This window comes from Lathyrus oleraceus, chromosome 6 (genome assembly GCF_024323335.1).
Source record: "Lathyrus oleraceus cultivar Zhongwan6 chromosome 6, CAAS_Psat_ZW6_1.0, whole genome shotgun sequence".
Classification (NCBI taxonomy): domain Eukaryota; kingdom Viridiplantae; phylum Streptophyta; class Magnoliopsida; order Fabales; family Fabaceae; genus Lathyrus; species Lathyrus oleraceus.
Window position 1 is genome coordinate 340600525 of NC_066584.1, and position 22915 is coordinate 340623439.

Genomic DNA, 22915 nt, shown 5'->3' on the forward strand with positions numbered 1-22915 from the left:
CGGACTGTGCCTTCTCACCGAAGAAGACGGTGGTTTCCACCACCGTCACCACACGTTTGAATCTTGGCCCTTGGATCCAGTCATTGTGATCTAATCTCAGCCCTTGCCTTGCTTGACCTTTTTTAATTATGTGTGTTACGCGTTTGACTCGAATCCATGGTGAGCGCGCGCTTCCTGGCCTTTTGATGGTCCACGTCAATTAATGAGGTTAGATCTGACGCCTCTAAATTTTTCTCTTTTATTAATTTATGTTTTAATTTCTTTTATTCCATTTATTTTCAAAAATCCATAACTTCTTTATTTGGAATCACAAAAATATGGGATCAATTGCAAAAAAATTCTCTTAAATTCTAGTTTCATAAAATTATTTTTAATTATTTTTGTGATTCCATTTAATATTTTTTGTGAATTATCTCATTTCTGATTATTTTTAATTCATTTAAAATACTTTTTTATATTCAAAATGCCAAAAATAATTTCTTAACATCTTTGGATGATGATAAGTCTAGGAAAAATATTCTCATCAATTTCTCAATTGATTTGAGATTTATTTGAGATTTTAGTCCAATTTTGTTATTTTTCATCATTTTTAATTTTTTAAAATTAGTTTCTGTTTTCAAAAAATGTTGAGAAAATTTGTCAAACTTTGTTTGACCAAGTTAGAGTTATGATGATCCAATTGGACTTATCCAAGTTGATTTGAATTGGATTTGAAGTTTGACCTTTATTTGTTCATTTTCTTTTATGTATTATTTTAATTCCAAAAAATACCAAAAACTTGTTTGATATTTCTTGACTTCGATTCTTCACTTCAATTTTGTTTACCATTGATTGATGTTGATTCTATTCGTGTTTGATCAATGTGTTTTGTTTATGTCATTTGATTTCTCATTTTGGTTCATTTCATTTCCATCTTCATCTTCTTCTTTTTCTTTTGACAAATGAGTTAATGATTTGTGGTTAGCCTTGACATATGAGAGGCTTAATCTTTGATTCAAATCAAATTCATCTTGATCAAAGATCAAGTTAATTGCTTTGTGTCCAAGATAGGTTGCTTCTTGGCCAAGCAAAGAACCTAAAATCCATACAAGGTCATTCTTCTTTTCTTTTGGCATGGCAAGTTGTAGGAGCTTGGCTTACTAGTCATGATCTCTAACTTGTGTTTGTTTGCCTATAGTTTTATTGACCGGCCTCAGATAGGTGTGACTACTACGTTAGTCCACTTACGATTGCTTAACATAGCGCTAAATTGCCTTATGGCACACTAACACTAACTACTAATGACTAACTTTTAATTCAGGCATTTAATTCTTGCAATTTATTTTAATGAAATTTAATTTCTTGCTCATTTATTCATATTGTCTTTTCCCTTTTCTCATTTGAGCTCATGTTTATGTTTATGCCATTTGCCTTTTGCTCACTTGAGCACATTATTGTTTAAATATATTATTTCCTTGTGCTTGTTTTGTTTTGTTTGTGTGAACCCAATGCAAAAAGGAGAAAGGACTTAGAATTAGGACCTTAACTATGCTTAATGGAGTTTCAAGAGCAATTAGGCCTCATACCTTTAGAATGCTAAAATTGTTGAAGAGCAACTAGGCCTCATGCCTTTAGAATGCTTAATCTTGATATTGACTTGAAAGGACCCCTAATCTAAACTCTCTCTTTGTCCATTTCTATTATTGCATTGTGGAACTTTTTGATTTGTTTGTTCTTGTGTGATAGGGATTCCAAACTTGAGCTAGTTAGAAGGACCATTGTCATGAACATCCAAGTTAAGATAAAGATAAGCCAAATTGGAAGATCCTAGGAGCTTGATTGAATATTTGATTGATTGCTTGAATTAATTGCTAAGTCCAAAGGAAAGGAGCAACTTGGATCATCTTTATGATCTCGAGAAAGGAACTCCAAGGGTTTTATTTCTCTTCTCTCATCTTTGCATGTTTAGGACCTAGCCCTTCTCTTCTTCTCTCCACTCTAACCCAAGCCAAACTCACTTTGTGCAAACATTAACATTACTTTCAAAAATTAGAAACCTAGGCACTATGCCTTTGATTTTTTCAAACTCTTTTCATAATACTTATTTTGAATTGAACCTTAAGTCAACTTTGACTTCCTTTTGTGAATACTTCTAATTGGTAAATCCAACTCACTTCAAATTCTTTTTGTGGTTCCAATGGCCACCTTTGCCAAAGCTTTTCATAAACATTAGCTATTAGGTTTGAGTTATCATAGTGGTTGATGTAAACCTCACCTCATCCTTAGTGATTGGACTATAAGTCTTCCATACTTATTATAGGGTGGATCCCTCACTAGTATGTTGAAGCTCTCCTCACATGGTGGATTATTGGTTTAGGTTGAGTTTTCTCCCTTTGATAACAAAAGACCTTAAGGCTTTTGTCAAACCAATTCACCAACTTATTTTGAGATTTTTACCCCAAACTACGAGGTTTTGATCCTACCTTTGTGATGGTACGTAGGCAATGGCTTTATCCATTCAAACAATAAAATTGTAAATAATTTGTATATTCGTTTCTCATCCCCCCAATCATGTTTGCACAAATATTTTCACAAATACCAACCTACTATACAACATTTGCAAAAAGGTCTCCCTTAGAGTACTAAGGATGTTTTGGGTGCTTAAAACTTTCCCATTGGATAACCAACCCCCTTACCCAGATCTCTGACATTTTTATTAGTTTTTGATTTGATAAAACTTCTCGGTTCTTGTTCGCTTTGTAACCTTTCCTTTGGATAAATAGAAGTGCGGTGGCGACTCGAATTGTATGATTTACTTTTGATTTAGTCAATAAATCTAAAGGTAACGAATACCTCGCTACAGAAAAGTGGTGACTCTGCTGGGGAAGTGTTACTTCCTAGTGGGTTTTGCCTACTTTTTGCTTTGTTGTATTGTATGCTTATATTATTTGTGACATATTTTTATGCAAATTTGGGATGACTGTATTGTTTGTAATGTATGAATTGCTTGAAATATCAATTGCTTGTGTGCTTGGTGGTCTTGTGAGAGGAGTTCTATACCCGAACTCGAGTGCACTTATGATAGGAGAATGGCATAGTCTTGTTGACTTGTGTGGAGTTATTCCTTAGCAAGTTGACTTGCAATCCCATTCACTTGGTGGAGGTTATGTTGGGATCAATAATGTCACACGAGTAGTCGTGGTTAGGCATTACTCTTTCCAATATAAAACTTAGAAGCCAAGTACCTTAGATTACCTAGCCCATCTTGGCCTATTTTAGGACGTAGTGCGAAGGTCGTTCAAGTGTAAGATTTGATACGATTGTTACGCGATACTAGACTCATAGGAGTCTCTCTTGATAATATTTTTGGAATACGAGTAGTCGTTTATTCGATAATATCCAAAAGATGGGATGATGACTATGGGAACCTCTTGTAGAACATGATCGTCAAGTTTAACCATAGTACACTCCCTTTGGGTTGTTCTTAACCGAGACTCCATGCTCGTGACTTGCAACAAACCCTTGATTCGCGGTTGACCCATTCTCGTATATCCTTAATATCAATGGAACTTGGGTGTTGATAAGGTGTAAACCATAATCCACCAAAATGGATGATTGATATTAAAGATGACTTAATCCATCCTGTGACCTTTGTGTGTTGTGACTTACTTGATCCTTGAGTGTGATTGTTGCATCCATACATTCATGCATTCATACACATCCATATCATCAACAATGAGAAAATTTCAAGGAACTTAAGAGGTCTATTTGCAAATTTTTAGACATGGATAAGCAAAAAAGGAATACAAAGAAGTACAGTTTCAGACAACCCGACTTGAAAGAGTTAAGGAGTCTGACATCCTATGTATTAGATCCCTTAGAGTTCAAAGCTCGCCAGGGGAAGCTTCTGTCTATTCTTGCTACTCAGGTGGATGAAGGTCTGATGAGTGTGTTGGTGCAGTTCTATGATCCTCTGTACCGTTGCTTCACTTTTCCGAATTTCCAGCTTTTGCCTACGCTTGAGGAGTATGCCTATCTTGTGGGTATACCTATCTTAGATCAGTTGTCGTTCAGTGGCTTGGAGAAAGTTCCTTCTTCCCAAGAGATTGCTGATGTGTTACATATAGATGATCTGATATTGGTGCTCATATGACTACCAAAGGTGGAGTTCAAGGTCTCCCATCTGACTTCCTCATTGCTCAAGCTACTTATTTTGGGAAGGCCATGAGTGAGGACGCCTTTGAAGCCATATTTCTACTTCTCATCTATGGGCTAGTGTTATTCCCCAACATCGACAATTTTGTGGATGTGAGCGCTATTAGGATTTTCTCTACTCTTATTGTTTATGTGATTATGTGATATGATTGCGTGGATATGATTTTGGTAGATATGCATATACGTGGATTTTAGGTGATCCATTTGATATGAATTGTTGATGTGTTGTTGATGTGATATGTGTGTATATTTGTGATATATGTGATGAAATTGTGACTTGTATACATTATAGAATCATGTGAAAGTTGTATACATATTTAATGATGATGGATGATAATATGTATATAAAATCGATATGTTGTGAAATATGACTTTTGTACATCGTTTAGTATTTATAAATGAATACTTGTGGATTGTTAAGCCATGTCGTATGATGGTAAACATGTGATTCTTTAATAAGATGATGTGATGCATGTTTGTATGAAGCGTGACGAATTCTAATAATATATGTATGTTTGTTATACATTTCATATTATTATGTTTTTCTATAATGATTTGAATTCTCACCCTTCTGTTGGAATGATGTTCTATCGCGACATCGCTCAAGTACCAGAGATAGTGGTGTTTCGCACAAGGTGTAGATTCGGAGGCTAGTTCTTGTTGTGTTTTGACTAGGTAGTCTATACTGCTCTGGTCATGTAACACTTGGGTTTATGGTATTATTTGTACTTGTTTTGATGTTGAGAGATATTGTTGTGCTCTCTTTTATCTTGTTATTTGGATATGTTGGTTTTGATATATATATATATATATATATATATATATATATATATATATATATATATATATATATATATATATATATATATATATATATATATATATATATATATATATATATATATATATATATATATATATATATATATATATATATATATATATATATATATATATATATATACCTGTAACTCCGTTTGAGGTGTCGTTTGGACCGTTATAAACCTGAGAATATTATCTATAACGTGATAATGATTTCGATAACAGTAGATTAATATTTTATCAAAAGAATTCTAATGTGGATGTATCTTGTATGTGTGGTGAATGTGAATGACATGTTTTCTATTGTTTGGCATGTATTGGATGGTTTTAGATGGATTTTATGAAGAAACATAATACTTGAAATTATGTATGTGATGATGTGAATTGGTGAATTTCATGAATAACATGAATTGGCTTGTTTGTTTTATGTTAATGTATTGTGATGAGATGATGAATGTCATTTGATGTATTGTTTGGGATTGAAGTCATGTTAGGTGTATGTTTTGTAAATGTTGGATGTGGTATGCTTATGTATGATTAGGGGGTTGCAATCGTCTTAATTGCACGAGTCTTGTTGTTGTTGCACACTTACACTAGCATGAGTCTATGAAAGAGGCAATATTGGGTAATCTCGTGTAGATTATATGCTTGTCCCAAATCTAACGTAGAATGGGGTTTGAAAGCTTAAGGCCAAATCGAGCTTTAGAGGTGGTTATCTAGTCTATTTGAGAGACGCTCGGCAAGTCGGAAATGATAACGGATGGGATCCACATGCATACCACATTGAGTCACACATTGAGTCGCACATGTCGGTGTGAATTATTGTTTTTGTGATTATGTGATATGATTGCATGGATATGATTTTGGTAGATATGCATATACGTGGGTTTTGGTGATATGTGTGCATATTTGTGATATATGTGATGAAATGGTGACTTGTATACATTATGGAATCATGTGAAAGTTGTATACATATTTAATGATGATTTGCAAATGATGATGGATGATAATATGTACATAAATCCGATATGTTGTGAAATATGACTTTTGTACATCGTTTAGTATTTATAAATGAATACTTGTGGATTGTTGAGCCATATCGTATGATGGTAAACATGTGATTCTTTAATAAGATGATATGATGCATGTTTGTATGAAGCGTGACGAATTCTAATAATATACGTATGTTTGTTATACATTTCATATTATTATGTTTTTCTTTAATAATTTGAATTCTCACCCTTCTATTGGAATGATGTTCTATCGCGACATCGCTCAGGTACCGGAGATAGTGGTGCTTCGCACAAGGTGTAGATTCGGAGACTAGTTCTTGTTGTGTTTTGACTAGGTAGTCTATAGTGCTTTCGTCATGTAACACTTGGGTTTACAGGATTATTTTATTTGTTTTGATGTTGAGAGATATTGTTGTGTTCTCTTTTATCTTGTTATTTGGATATTATGGTTTTGATATATATATATATATATATATATATATATATATATATATTATATATATATATATATATATATATATATATATATATATATATAGACACCCGTAACTCCGTTTGAGGTGCCGTTTGGACCGTTATAAAGCTGAGAATATTATCTATAACGTGATAATGATTTCGATAACAGTAGATTAATATTTTATCAAAAGAATTCTAATGTGGATGTATCTTGTATGTGTGATGAATGTGAATGACATGTTTTCTATTGTTTGGCATGTATTGGATGGTTTTAGATGGATTTTATGAAGAAACATAATACTTGAAATTATGTATGTGATTATGTGAATTGGTGAATTTGATGAATAACATGAATTCGCTTGTTTGTTTTATGTTAATGTGTTGTGATGAGATGATGAATGTCATTTGATGTATTGTTTGGGATTGAAGTCATGTTAGGTGTATGTTTTGTAAATGTTGGATGTGGTATGCTTATGTATGATTAAGGGGTTGCAATCGTCTTAATTGCATGAGTCTTGTTGTTGTTGCACACTTACACTAGCATGAGTCTATGAAAGAGGCAATGTTGGGTAATCTCGTGTAGATTATTTGCTTGTCCCAAATCTAACGTAGAATGGGGTTTGAAAGCTTAAGGCCAAATCGAGCTTTAGAGGTGGTTATCTAGTCTATTTGAGAGACGCTCGGCAAGTCGGAAATGATAACGGATGGGATCCACATGCATACCACATTGAGTCACACATTGAGTCGCACATGTCGGTGTGAATTATTGTTTTTGTGATTATGTGATATGATTGCATGGATATGATTTTGGTAGATATGCATATACGTGGGTTTTGGTGATATGTGTGCATATTTGTGATATATGTGATGAAATGGTGACTTGTATACATTATGGAATCATGTGAAAGTTGTATACATATTTAATGATGATTTGCAAATGATGATGGATGATAATATGTACATAAATCCGATATGTTGTGAAATATGACTTTTGTACATCGTTTAGTATTTATAAATGAATACTTGTGGATTGTTGAGCCATATCGTATGATGGTAAACATGTGATTCTTTAATAAGATGATATGATGCATGTTTGTATGAAGCGTGACGAATTCTAATAATATATGTATGTTTGTTATACATTTCATATTATTATGTTTTTCTTTAATAATTTGAATTCTCACCCTTCTATTGGAATGATGTTCTATCGCGACATCGCTCAGGTACCGGAGATAGTGGTGCTTCGCACAAGGTGTAGATTCGGAGACTAGTCCTTGTTGTGTTTTGACTAGGTAGTCTATAGTGCTTTCGTCATGTAACACTTGGGTTTACGGGATTATTTTATTTGTTTTGATGTTGAGAGATATTGTTGTGTTCTCTTTTATCTTGTTATTTGGATATATTGGTTTTGTTTAAGACATAATCGATACGGTTTGTTTAACAGGAAGATGGTTATTGATACTCCGGCTATGAGTTCAGTGACTACTTCATCTGTTTTTTTGAAATGTCCATTGAATATTTGTGATAAAGATTTTGAAGTTGATTTAGTGTGTCTTCCATTGAGTCAACTTGATGTTATTTTGGGAATGGACTGGTTGAGGGCCAACCATGTCTATATCAATTGTTTTACGAAAGCTGTTCTTTTTCTTGAGCCAGAGAAGGAAGGTGATTTATTCTTGTCTACTCAACAAGTGAATGAATTTATGTGAGATGGTGCTGAAGTGTTTATGTTGGTGGTAAGTATTAAGCTTAGTGAAAATGGAACAATGGGTGAATTTCCAGTTGTTCGTGATTTTTCTGAAGTGTTTCCTGATGAGGTTAGCGATTTGCCACCTAAACGTGAAGTTAAGTTCACAATTGATTTGATTTCTGGTACTAGTCCGGTATCGATGGCTCTGTATCTAATGTCACCATCTGAGTTGAAAGAGTTGAAGCGTCAACTAGAGGATTTGATTGATAAGAGGTTTATTCGTCCGAGTGTGTCACCATGGGGTGCACCTGTCTTGTTAGTTAAGAAGAAAGAAGGTACTATGAGGTTGTGTGTGGATTACAGACAACTGAATAAGGTTACTATCAAGAATAAGTATCCGCTTCCGAGGATTGATGATTTGATGGATCAGTTGGTTGGTGCTTGTGTGTTTAGCAAGATTGATTTGAGGTCTGGGTATCATCAGATCCCTGTGACAGATGAAGATATTCAGAAGACTACTTTTAGAACAAGGTATGGACACTATGAGTATTCGGTGATGCCTTTCGATATGACAAATGCACCTGGTGTATTTATGAAGTACATGAATAGGATTTTTCATAAATATCTTGATAAGTTTGTTGTTGTGTTTATCGATGATATTTTGATCTATTCGAAGAGTGAAGAGGATCATGCTGAGCATTTGAGGATTGTTTTATCTGCATTAAAAGAGAAGCAGTTGTTTGCTAAACTTTTGAAGTGCGAGTTTTGGTTGAAGGAAGTGAGTTTCCTTGGTCATGTGATCTCTAGTGGTAGTATTTCGGTTGATCTTTCTAAGATTGAGGCTATATCTCAATGGGAAACACCGAAACCTGTGTCTAAGATTCGTAGTTTTCTTTGTTTGGCAAGTTATTATTGAAAGTTTATTGAAGGATTTTCTAAGTTATCTTTGTCGTTAATGCAGTTGACTAGGAAAGGTCGAGCTTTCATTTGGACTGCACAGTGTGAAGCTAGTTTTCAAGAGCTGAAGAGGAGATTGACTACTGCTCCTATTTTGATTTTACTGAATCCATCAGAACCATTTACTGTGTATTATGATGCTTCTTTGATGGGTTTAGGAGGTGTGTTAATACAGAATAAACAAGTTGTAGCTTATGCTTCAAGGCAACTCAAAGTGCATGAGAGGAATTATCCAACTCATGATTTGGAATTAGCTGTTGTTGTGTTTGTTTTGAAGATTTGGAGACATTATTTGTTTGGGTCGAGATTCGATGTGTTTAATGATCACAAGAGTTTGAAGTATTTGTTCGATCAGAAAGAGTTGAATATGAGGCAAAAGAGATGGTTGGAATTCTTGAAGGATTATGATTTTGGTTTGAATTACCATCTTGGCAAAGCAAATGTTGTAGTTGACGCTTTGAGTAGGAAATCTTTGCATATGTCGATGTTGATGGTGCGAGAATTGGATTTCCTTGAACAATTTCGAGATATGAGTTTGGGTTGTGAAGAGACTTCTTTTGGAGTGAAGCTTGGCATGTTGAAGCTTACTAGTGGAATTTTGGATGATATTCGAGAAGGTTAGAAATATGATTTGGTTTTGGTAGATCGATTGACGTTGACTAATCAAGGTAAAGGTGGTGATTTTCGGTTTGACGAGAACGGTATCATGAGGTGTCACGATAGAGTATGTGTTCCCGATGTTTCGAATTTGAGAAAGAGGATTCTTGATGAAGGACATCGTAGTGGTTTGAGTATTCATCCTGGTGCTACTAAGATGTGTCAAGATTTGAGGAAATTGTTTTGGTGGCCTGGTATAAAGAAAGAGATTGCGAAATTTGTGTATTCGTGTTTGATTTATCAGAAACCGAAGATTGAGCATCAGAAGTCGTCTGGTTTGTTACAACCGTTATCTATTCCTGAATGGAAATGGGATAGTATTTCTATGGATTTTGTTTCTGGTTTACCTAGGACTCCGAGTAATTGTGAAGCTATTTGGGTTATTGTGGACAGGTTGACGAAATTTGCTCACTTTATTCCGATTAAAATGGATTATCCGATGGAGAGGCTTGCAAAGCTGTATATTGAGAAAATTGTCAGTTTGCATGGTATTCCGTCTAGCATTGTGTCAGATAGGGATGTGAGGTTTACTTTGAGATTTTGGGAAGGTTTGCAACGTGATTTGGGTACAAAGTTGTGTTTGTGTTCTACTTATCATCCGCAGACAGATGGTCAGACTGAGAGGACGATTCAGTCGCTTGAGGATATTTTGAGAGCTTGTGTGTTAGAACATGGAGGTGCTTGGGATAGTTATTTACCTTTGATTGAGTTTACCTACAACAATAGTTTTCATTCAAGTATTGGTATGGCTCCGTTTGAAGCTTTGTATGGTAGAAGGTGTATGACGCCTTTGTGATGGTACGAATCTGGAGAGAGTGTTGTGGTTGGACCTGAGATAGTTCAATAGACTACTGATAAGATTAAAATGATCAGAGAGAAGATGAAGGTTTCTCAGAGTCGTCATAAGAGTTACCATGACAAGAGAAGGAAAGCACTTGAGTTTGAGGTATATGATCATGTGTTTTTAAGAGTTACTCCGATAACGGGTGTTGGTCGAGCATTGAAGTCGTGTATGTTGACGCCGCGTTTTATTGGTCCATATCAGATTTCCGAGAAAGTAGGTGATGTGACTTATCGGATTATGTTGCCGTCGTCACTTGCTAATCTCCACGATGTGTTTCACGTGTCTCAATTGAGGAGATACATTGCGGATCCTTCGCATGTTATCCAATTAGATGATGTGCAGGTTAGAGATAATTTGACCGTGGAGACATTACCTATGCGGATAAAAGATAGAGAGGTGAAACAACTCCGTCGTAAAGAGTTTGCTTTGGTGAAAGTCGTTTGGGGAGGACCGGCTGGTGGAAATGTGACGTGGGAGCTTGAGAGTCAGATGAGGGATTCATATCCCGAGTTGTTTGCTTGAGGTAATTTTCGAGGACGAAAATATTTCAAGTGGGGGAGAGTTGTAACACCCCGATTTAATTTTCGTATTTATTTATTAGGTGTTTATTTTAATTAATCATTATTTGGTGTGATAATTAATTAAATATATGTTCTGGTGATTATTTGAATTATTTGAATATATGAGTTATTTGAATAATTGAATTTTATGAGCAGAAATAGCAATTGTCTAGTAATGGGCCTAATTAATTAGAATGGGTGGTTAAGTGGGTTAAACTCATTATGAGTTAAAAAGATAGTAAGGATTTTAGAGATTAGAGTTAGTTTTGTAAAACAATAGAAGAAGAGAGAATAGAATAGAAGAGAAGAGAAGAGAAAATGGAGAAGAGGAAACTAGAAGAAGAAGAAGGACCTAGAGATTTAATTTATACTAAGGTAAGGGTGAGATTTCAAGTGGTCATGGGTAAACATAATGTATGTAATGTATGTGGGTTAGATATCATGAACTTAGGATTTGGGGATTTTGATTTTTGAGAAACCATAACATGTGTTTATGTTTTAATCCATGAAATTGATGTTTATGTTATGCTATGATGTTTCTATATTGAACTCCATGAATGGGTATGTGTATAGAACATGATTTGGTGTATAGTTGCATGTTTGAGTTTCACTTGAAAATGGTTGATTTGGGATTTTGGTGAAAATTAGTGGAGCTTAGAATCTTGTTTCTATGATCCTAATAGTTGTTATGATATATATATATATATATATATATATATATATATATAGTTTTATGATTAAAATCCGTGCTGGACAGTAGCATTATTGCAACAACAGTTTCTCTGGTTTTTGACAGCATTTTCGCAACAGCAAATTTTCTGGTTTTGACAGCATTTTGAAAAACTTGTAAATTCAATAACTTTTGAACCGTAACTTCGTTTGAGGTGTCGTTTGGACCGTTACGAAGCTAAGAATATTATCTATAACATGATATTTATTTTGATAACAGTAGATTAATATTTTATCAAAAGAATCCTAATATAGATGTATGTTGTATGTGTGGTGAATGTGAATGACATGTTTTCTATTGTTTGGCATGTATTGGATGATTTTAAAGGGATTTTTTGAAGAAACATAATACTTGAAATTATGTATGTGATGATGTGAATTGGTGAATTTGATGAATAACATGAATTGACTTATTTGCTTTATGTTAATGTGTTGTGATAAGATGATGAATGTTATTTGATGTATTATTTGGGATAGAAGTCATATTAGGTGTATCTTGTGCAAATGTTGGATGTGGTATGCTTATGTATGATTAAGGGGTTGCAATCGTCTTAATTGCATGATTCTTGTTGTTGTTGCACACTTACACTAGCATGAGTCTATTAAAGAGGCAATGTTGGGTAATCTCGCGTAGATTATTTGCTTGTCCCAAACCTAACATCGAATGGGGTTTGAAAGCTTAAGGCCTAATCGAGCTTTAGAGGTGGTTATCTAATCTATTTGAGAGACTCTCGGCAAGCCGAAAATGATAATGAATGGGATCCACATGCATATCGCATTGAGTCACACATTGAGTCTCATGTGTCGGTGTGAATTGTTGTTTGTGTGATTATGTGGATACGATTTTGGTAGATATGCATATACGTGGATTTTAGGTGATCCATTTGATATGAATTGTTGATGTGTTATTGATGTGATATGTGTGCATATTTGTGATATATGTGATGAAATGGTCACTTGTATACATTATGGAATCATGTGAAAGTTATATACATATTTAATGATGATTTATAAATGATGATGGATGATAATATGTACATGAAATAGATATGTTGTGAAATATGACTTTTGTACATCGTTTAGTATTTATAAATGAATACTTGTGGATTGTTGAGCCATGTCGTATGATGGTAAACATGTGATTCTTTAATAAGATGATATGATCCATGTTTGTATGAAGAGTGACGAATTCTAATAATATATGTATGTTTGTTATACATTTAATATTATTATGTTTTTCTATAATGATTTGAATTCTCACCCTTTTGTTGGAATGATGTTCTATCGCGACATCGCTCAGGTACCGGAGATAGTGGTGCTTCACACAAGGATTAGATTCGGAGGCTAGTTCTTGTTGTGTTTTGACTAGGTAGTCTATAGTGCTCTGGTCATGTAACACTTTGGTTTATGGGATTATTTGTATTTATTTTAATGTTGAGAGATATTGGTGTGCTCTCTTTTATCTTGTTATTTGGATATGTTGGTTTTGATGTTGAGTGGTCTTACAGTCCAAAACGATATTTTGTGGTAGATGATTTATGGGAATCATCACTATTTACCATTTATGAAGAGAGATGTGTAAGTTTAAGGAGTGCCATAGAGGGAGGGTGAATGAGGCACTTAGAGTATTTTCCGGATTTTTGACGGTTTATGACTTTTACTTTTTGAAATGCTTAAGTGATGAAAAGCGGTAAAGTGTGGAAAGTAAATGACACAGCGATGTATAGTGGTTCCCCTCACAGATTGAGAGTACTCCACTCCCCTTTCAACACGAAAGAGAATTTCACTTATAATGTTAGATTCCTGGAGAAGACACCTTAAGGTCTTTCTATCTATTCTAACACACCAAGAAAAATCCTCTTGGATTTACAATGTTTAAAGTCCAATCGAGACTCAAATTCTCACAAATAGACCTCTTGTTCTTGAGAAAGCAACAGAAAAAAAAGAATCACCACCACTGTCGTAAGCGTCAAAAGAGGGGGCCACTAACCTAGAACCCCACGCTTAGCCTAAAAAACCTTATCTCGAGTATATCCCCGTAAAACCTATTCATTATAGAAAGTAAGGCAAATATGTGTACCTGGAAGAAGGTTGTGAACAAAGATATATGGAGTTGAGTAGTTCAGGGAAGACTGCAAGAGCGGGAAATGAAATGGAACAAATAAAATGAAAGAGAACATTTTTTATATTGGAAACCACAAGGGATCTTTTGGACTCCCACATTGTTTTGGAAAAAAAATTAGCATGTTTCCGACACGCGCCACTAATGTTTAGGGTCTCGAAAAATAAGCGATCCTTGCTTACATGAAATGAAAGTAAGTGTGACAAGCTAAGTGATTAATTGATATTCTTAACTGACATTTTTTTAGCTAATCAGAAGACATCTGGCATATCTCTCATCCCTCAAATTAAGGGCTTACACAAATAAACCCTCATCGGAGGGGCTCGCCCTTTCAATATAGTCGCCCTCGGTTGAGAGACTCACCCTTAGTTGAAGTACTCGCCCTTTAAATATAGACACCTTCAGGTGAGGGACTCGCCCATAGCTAAGGGATTCACCATTTAAATATGACCACCTTCAACTAAGGGACTCACTAGTAAGGCGAGATGCACACTTTGAATGAAAAAAGGGTTTAAAAACACTCTGTCCTGAGCAAAACCTTGTGTTTGAGGGACTATGTAGCGTTATATTTGTGAAGGTCCTTAACTAGGGCGCCCTCACCCAAGGGTTGTATCGCCCAAATGATATCTTGAAACTTGCCCGAGAGTACTTATGATGTGGAAAGACGCTTGTCAAATGAAAGGGAGTCCTCCACTAACTCCTGAAGGATAGGTAGCCAATAACTTATTCTGATTATGGGGAAGTGGTTGCCGCCACTATGAGCTACCCAAGCCCTAGACCCAATGGGTCTCTATAAATATGATGAGGGGAGGAATATATATCATTGCACCCTAAAGCATATCACTTAGCAAGGTCATAACTCATATGATCACACCCTCCAGAAGCTTACACTTAAGTACATCGTCCATATTTAGAGCCTTTCACCTCACGTGAATATGCCTTTTAAAACCACTGTAAAATAAAGCTTCTCGTCATTGCGGGCAAACCCTAACAACCATACAATGTAATATACCTACTAAGGTCTCTGAGTCCCTCTGACCTTGTAGGAGGAACGCACACTTATACTTTTTCACCCCTACAAATTACTATAGTTGAAAGTTAGTTTGAGATATACTAAATAATAAAATATTCTTACAAAAAAATTAATATTCCAATAATATAATTTATTTGAAACAAATAAATGTTATAATAATTTTATAAAAATATTATCATCTTTTTTATGTGTTTAAAAGATATGCACTGAAAGTGTAAAATAGTTTTATACCGTCATCCAATAAAAAACCAACAGTCTGCCATGTCATTAAAAGAATTTTAAAATATAAGCGTGATGTAGCGGGATACATAGTCGTCCTTGGTTGACAGTGTAAAAATAATTTAGACTGTTAGTGCATCCCCCATTTTCTTCTTTTTATTTAAACTTAATACATGTTTTAGTCCCTTAACTTAATTTAATAGGATAATGATAACTTGTGCTTTAGGGGTACAAGATAAGAACTAAAGAAAGTAATTTTGTGTTGGAAATTATGCATTGATTTTAATAAAGATATAAAATTAATTTTATAATTGGTTTTTTCAATATAAACTTTCTACAAGTGGGTGTCTTATCTTATGCCCCTAGGGCACAAGTTAGCATTACCCAATTTAATATTCCATTTTAGTCCATTAACTAAAAAATGTTATAAGTTAGTCTCTTAACTTAACTTTCGTACTCTATTTGGTCCCTTTCGTCAATTTATGGAAAAAAGACGTTAAGTTATTGTGACATGTCGTGACAACAAGGTCATTGGTACAAACCCAAGTCAACACATGTAATTAAAAATTGATACACTATTTAAACTATAAGAGTTTTGTTAAAAAAATCTCTAAAAACAAAACCTCTGCAATTTAAACAATGTATCCATTTTTAACTATACATGTTAATTCACATTTGTATCAATGATCTTGTTGTCATACCACGTCATCAAAATTTAACATTTTTTTTATCAAAAGTTAATAGAATGAACCAAATAAAATAATAGAAGTGAAATACAACTTGTAAAAATTTTTAATTAAAAGATTAAAGTAAAATATTTATTGGAACATTATGTCAATATTCAAATATAGGTTTGTGTTAGTTGAAAAAATTTCTTAGTCCCTCATTTCTTAGGTGAGATATATTTAATTCCTCATTTCATTATATAAGGAAATTCCTTGTTTCATTTCTAAAAACACCACAAACTTATTTTGAGTTTTTTCTTCCTCATTCTCATAACTCTGTGTCTTTCGAATTGTCGAAGCGTTAACTTCTCCCCCTTTCTTTCTACTCGTTTATTTTTCCGAGTATTTTCTTTTATTCTCTTTAGAGAATTATATTAATTTCTTCTCGTTTGAGTTGAGAATTTACAAGTATTAATTTTTGAATTCTCTTTGGAGAATTATTTGAATTTCTCTTGGTTTGAGAAATTATTATGACTGGTTGTTATACTAGATACTATGAGTGGTATTTATACCATATTCAAATGGTCTTTATACCATTATAGGGTGTATTTATAGACCGATTATCTACCGTGTAAGTAATAATCGTACAATATAAAACTGGGTTGTTTTATCCTGGAGGCGGCGTGGTAGTTTGACTGCTTTGCATAACTTTGGGCAGTGTCGTGAAACGTCTTAAAGAGAGTGACCTAGTACGTGACTCGACCCAGTAATTTCTTCTGTGGCTAATTTTCAAAACCGTGAAACAACAAATTTAAGACGTTTCGAACTGCCATGACTAAGAAAGAAATTAACGGAAAAAAAGTGGATTTAAAGCGAACATTTACAGCTCAAAAAAGAAACCACCTTACTAAAATAGAATGATTATAAAATCATATTTTGAATCGAGTCGCAGATGATCTGTAATTATTACAGTAGTTTCGATATTGCAAAATAGGTTTGGGATGCTCTGAAAAACAAGTGTGGCACAAAAAAGCTAGAGCAAAGGAGTATGCAGGTAGTCGCTATCTCATGTATCAGATGATATAGATGAAAGATCCGTGGAGACTCAATGTCACGAACTTCAAAAGATTGCTTATGAGATCATCACAAAAGGTATGTGTTTACATGAACCATTTTAAATTTCCTTTATTATTGACAAATGACCCCATAGTTTGAAAGTTTTTAAAATTATACTTTATTGCAAAATAAAAGAATTTTTAATTGAGAGTCTGATTATTCGTCTGAAGAAGAATCTTGTAAACATGATCAAAGATAAAATGTTTTGGTTGTTTCAAACAACCAAAAGAAATTCAGTGTAGTTCTTAAGTCATTTGGCAAATAATTAAAGAATCAGAACTACAATCTTATGAACCGAGTTAAGAATAAGAACCATTCAAGGGCCCTAATTACTCCAATTGAATGGCAATAACCACCACCATAACAATATGATAATTATTTTTTCTCTTAATTTAATTATGGAAAACTAGGTCATGTGATCAAAAAATTGTAAGGTCAGGCTTGAACCTCGTGTTGCCCCTAATGCACATGTTAACCTAATCGATGAAAAATTTATTGCTTCGATCACTGAAATCAACGTGATTGGTGATTCTAATAATTGGTGGTTAGACATTGTCTCCTCTCGTCATATTGTAAGACCCCAATTTTGACCCTAAGATCCCTCATGATATCTCATCATATGCATTGGCATTGGGATCACATCTTGGCATCCTCCTTACCCCTCATTCATTGGGTTTGCATTGGGAGAGATCACCAAGCATCATTTGATTGTATCATACTTTGTATTTTATCATTTACTAACCAAAATACAAAAAAAAATGTCATTGTATAGTTTAACTCTTTTGTAGGTAGGGCACATCCTCAACTTTGATCTATCAAGCTTACATCTAGGGTTTAAGACCCTCAGTGCAAGGAGTTCAATCAAGAATTGGTTCAATATGGCTCTAAGCATCATATATGGATCCCCATGATATTCACATGTCATTTTGATGAAGAATTCATCAAGAGTTTCGAGTTTGTTTGCCTTGGAAACCCTAATTCATCTGGGTATCTTATGTGACTTCTTCAACAAGCTTCTTCACCAATTGATCAAATATTTCAAGGTATACTTCAAATTTCATCATATTATGCATATATGATCCTCCATGATTCCCAAAACTCAATAGAATATCAAGCTAGCATGTTGGTTCATGGTGGTTGACCAGAGGAAGTCAACTAATCAAAACCGGGGTTCCCTAGACCCTATCTCCTACAATTTTTGTCATATGAATATGATTCCAAGAGAGAAGTTACTCTAAATGACATTCTAAACAACTTTAATGTTGAGGTCTAAATCTAGTTTTGCTTGGAAATTAATCTCTTATGGTGAAAGATTATAGGTCATTTTGTCTAAACCCTAATTTGGAGGTCAACTTCCCAAGACCATAACTTGCTCAATTTTTATGATATGAAATTTATTCAATTTTCAAAATAAAATTCAATATGTCTACTTCGACATTTATGTTTGGAGGAAGATCAAATTCAACTTTTAAATGCATGTGATATGAGGAGACATTATTGGTCATTTTGGACCAATGCCATTGAACAGGTGATTTTCCTCAACTTCAAAAATGCATAACGCCTTCATGCTAAATCCAAATGATGTCAAATTTGTGACCATTTTGAAGTACTTTGAGAGAGATACAACTTTGATGAAGTAAGTTTTATCATTTGAAGATCATATAAAAAGTTAGCCAAGATGGAAGAAGTGAACATATGGCTTGACACTTAAAATTTTTTTTGATATGTTTGATTTTCCAAACTTCCACCTCAATATTCATCATGATCCAAGCTTCAAATGAAAAATTGTTCAACATAAAAGTTGTTCCTATTGATCTAAACTTTCCAAAAAGTCCAATTTCATCCCATTTGGACAAAGCATGAGTGACTTGCGCATGGCTTGTACTTGGATTACCATTTGGCATAAGTGAACTTGAATCTTCCATTCACAAATGCATGGCCTTTCCACATGACTTCAGCAATGTTTGTACATAATTTTGGACTTGAAGGAATGATTACATGGACCTATCACACGCCCATGCATCCATGCAAGCAAAGTTACTATTTTTGAAAACTTGAATCAAGTGTTCAATTAGCAATGCCTTGGCTATAAATAGAGACCCTTGCATTCAGAATTGAGGACCCTATCCGCCAGCTTTAAATCCCTGGCTCTACACCCTCTTATTGAAAGGATAACCTTGAGGATTTCCATTGTAAATCAAGTTTGAATCTCCACTATTTTGAGATTCAAATCTCCAAGAGTCCTACTTCCTTTTTGATTCAATTCCATTCCATCAAGTGTTCAATGCAAGGCCAAGTGCAATTGGAAGCAAGATCGTGTTCATCCAGACCTGCAGTGAAGGTGAATCTCTCAATTTTTCATCTCTTCGATTCTCACTCAATTCTCCATAATTCTTCTTGATTTTTGGTTGTATAAAGTCCTATCAATGTATACAAGAAGATTGAGTTGCTTTAAGGTCAAGTCGAAGACACCCAGATCATGATCCTTAAATTTCAACTCCCTATATCTTCCAATATACTTGGAGTTAAGAGAAATTGAGGCTAGATTCGAGATCCTGAGCATTTTTACTTTAAATTCATGTCCTCTTTTTTTATTTTGGTGATGGTTGAAGGTGGACCAGTCCGGTGAGGTCCACCGGAGAAGAAGACCGGAGTTACAGCTCCGGCGATGCGTTGGCATGTCTTAGAACCATAGGATCCATCCATTTTGCTTTAATCTTGAGCGTACAAACTGATTACCACGTGTGTGGCACATTGACCAGGGTCCATCATGAACGTGCGCTCTCATCCACTTGATATGCCACCTCAATTAATGAGGCAGATCAAGTGGTCCACGTTTTTTGTTATTTTCTGATTTTTGATTTAATTGACTTATTTTCATTAATTCATATTAATTTTAATATTGATCCAAAAAATATGAGACTTTCACCAAAAATTCTTAAATAAATTCCTCTTTCATTTTCTGAATTAAAATTATTTTTTTTATCATTATTAATATTTTTCATGATTTAATTGTTTATGTGAATACTTTTAATTGTTAAAAATTAGTTTTAAGTTTCCAAAAATTATGAAATTTTTTCTCCAAGGTCCTTTGACTTTGTTTGACCTATGATGAATCTCATGGCCATTTATTTGGTGTTTTCATGAGATTTTAGGATTTTGACCAACCATAATTTAATTTAATGCATTTTTTGATTGATTTTAATTGTTTAATTGCAAAATAAATTATGTTGAGTTTTTGATATTGACTTGTTGAGTTTGACTTGTGTTGTTGGGCCTTGGTCAAGGTTGATTTGAATTTGTTAAGTTAAAATCATTGGATTTAGGGAATTGATGAAATGTACATTTCATCTCCCAAAATGAATGAATGATTTTAATTTGATAAAAGTCCTCCTTTGACCAATTTGTGTTGATTCCATTTACCCTTCCTCTTCATCTCAATCTCATTCTCTTCTCATTCATCTCATGGACCTATGATATCTCAATATCCTAAGGCTAGTTGATTACAAAATCAACATAAGTGTAGATGAGATTAGGTCCGCCTCTTTTGCATTTCTTTTAAGTGTGGTATGTTTTAGGAGTATGGTTCATAATACCATATCTCTAACATGCATTAACACTAAAATTTCTATTGCCTGACCTCAAATAGCTGTGACTTCTACATAAGTCCAATTACGATTGCTTAACATAGCGTTAAATGTTTGACACAAAAAGGCATAGCATTCTAGTAAGTGAGATTGTAAGTCTCCCCTCTTTCATGGTATTATGTGGAAACTTGGCCTTTTTTCCTTCCTTTGGAAGATGTCTTGGTTCAAGGATCCATGCTTGTGAATAGTGGGTTGAGTGTTCTCCAAAGAATGACTTAAACAAAACAAAAGCAAAAACAATACTAACTTCTAATTAACTAATAACTAACATTTAATTTCAAGTCATTTACTTTTATGCACTTTAAATTCAAGTCTTTCTTCATTTGCCATTATTCATACCATTTAACTTGTTTACTTTAATTCCATTTTCATTTTGCTCATTTGAGCCATATCTTGTGATTATATTGTGATTGTATATATTTGTTTGTGTTTGTGGTCTTTTGACCTTAATGTACATAATAACAACAAAAACCTGAAAAGACATTTGTGTTGACTGTTGGATTTGATCTGAGACATTGGACTTAGAATTAGGCAACACTCCATATGCAAAAGGACTTGCCCAATTGATCAGTCACCATTTTCACTATATTTTCGTTGCTTATCAAACAAGAAACCAAAGATTTTGAGACACTGTGTCCGCATTATGGTACCTTTAAAGTTAATTTTCATTCTCATAAGTTATTTAAGCAATTTTATTAATTGTGAGTTTTATTTTATATTTTCGTGATTTTACACGTAGGATGTTTGTGTTTTTGTCCAACAGGTCCAGGTGGAAGAACTGAGGAACTCAGAGCGAGACAATGCAGAATTCCGGCAAGCAAAGGAATGGAAAAATCCCGGTATAGGAGGACTGACACGGCCACCCGTGTCACCTAAAACGGCCCGTGTCAGGCCTTATCCCATACCATGTCAAGCCCCCATGGGCGTGTCAAGTGAAGCAGTGAGCTGACACAGCCACCCGTGTCAGCCCAAGCCCAAAATTTTCCCTTTTCATCAGGATTTTGATTATCAGGCTTGCAGAGAGATTTTTGGACATGTCCATCTATTTCTTGAAATTTTCACTATATAAGATAATCTTCTACCAAAGAAAAGATCATCTTGGAACAAGGAAAAACACAGTATTATGAAGCAATCAAGTATTATAGAGAGCAAGGTGTTCGGAGAGCTGAAGGTTTTCATGAGCGGAAGCGATTGAAGATCAAAGTCATCCAAATACTTGTAATGTGTAATTTTTATCTTGCACTTGTTTTGAACAATATGCTAGGGGGTGTCCCTGGTTTAGAATTGTAACGAATTTGAGTTTTCATTTGCATTTATAATATTATTTTTATGGTAACCTTTTGATGTGTTTAATGCTTTCTCTTTCGGACCAATCGAGATTGTTTTATGGTTATCAATTAGGTTGGACCGCCATTAATAAGGTTTTCATAAGGTTACTCTACAGTAGATATCACATAGGACTAGGGATACCCTGTGTGAACCAGAGTATTCTTGATATTATAAAGCTTAACTTCACCTTAATTACCTATGGACATAGAAATTAGGGTAGATTGATTAAAGTTTTTCTCACCAAGAACTTGGGAGAAAATACCCTTGAGAACCGGTAGTAATTGATATTTGTTGATGCAATAGTAACTCAGAGTTGTTACAGGGATAAATCATACACCTTCCCTGGCATTGTTCCTTTTTCCCTGTAAACCTTTATTTTCATTCTTATTTGCCTTTACCTTTATTCTTATATTTTTACATCTAAAAACCAAATCAATACTTTTTATTTAATTGAATGATAATTTAAACTCGATATTAACGTGTAGTCCTTCAGATCTACATTCGGGGAATTTCTCCATTATTACTATAAAAGGCAAAGTAGTACACTTGCTATTTTTCCGATCAAGTTTTTGGCGCCGTTGTCGAGGACTGCCAAAATATAGAGTTTAATTTTAAGTTCAATTGAAATTTTGTTGCTCTGCAATAAAATTATTTTTCTGTCATTTATATATTTTCATTCACTAATTTGTGTATGCGAGGAGAGCCCTCAGCGAAATTTCTTTTTGACGCAGAAATTGAGAGAACCCTTCACTGGAGACGTAGAAACACTAGATTGGATTCCAAAGAAGAAGTTCCCTCTGATCACTCAGATTCAGAAAAAGAATCTATGGCTGAAATTTCTCTAGTTCCACCGCCCCCACCT

At 34.3% G+C, this 22915-nt stretch overlaps 1 protein-coding gene across 1 annotated transcript; it reads left to right on the plus strand.

The window, feature by feature from the left end:
• The first annotated feature begins 9946 nt into the window (after positions 1-9946).
• LOC127095557 (uncharacterized) lies at positions 9947-11155 on the plus strand. Its single transcript, XM_051034230.1, has 2 exons — positions 9947-10314; positions 10663-11155. Exons 1-2 carry the CDS (start codon positions 9947-9949, stop codon positions 11153-11155), a joined length of 861 nt encoding a protein of 286 aa, XP_050890187.1.
• Positions 11156-22915: the final 11760 nt, after the last annotated feature.

What these genes read in the sequence shown, in the direction of transcription:
- LOC127095557 (XM_051034230.1), top strand. Translation starts at nt 9,947, where the DNA reads ATGTGTCAAGATTTGAGGAAATTGTTTTGGTGGCCTGGTATAAAGAAA. An exon ending in GTGTCAGATAGGGATGTGAG is followed by an intron (nt 10,315 to 10,662) that starts GTTTACTTTGAG and finishes TAAAATGATCAG; the next exon opens with AGAGAAGATGAAGGTTTCTC.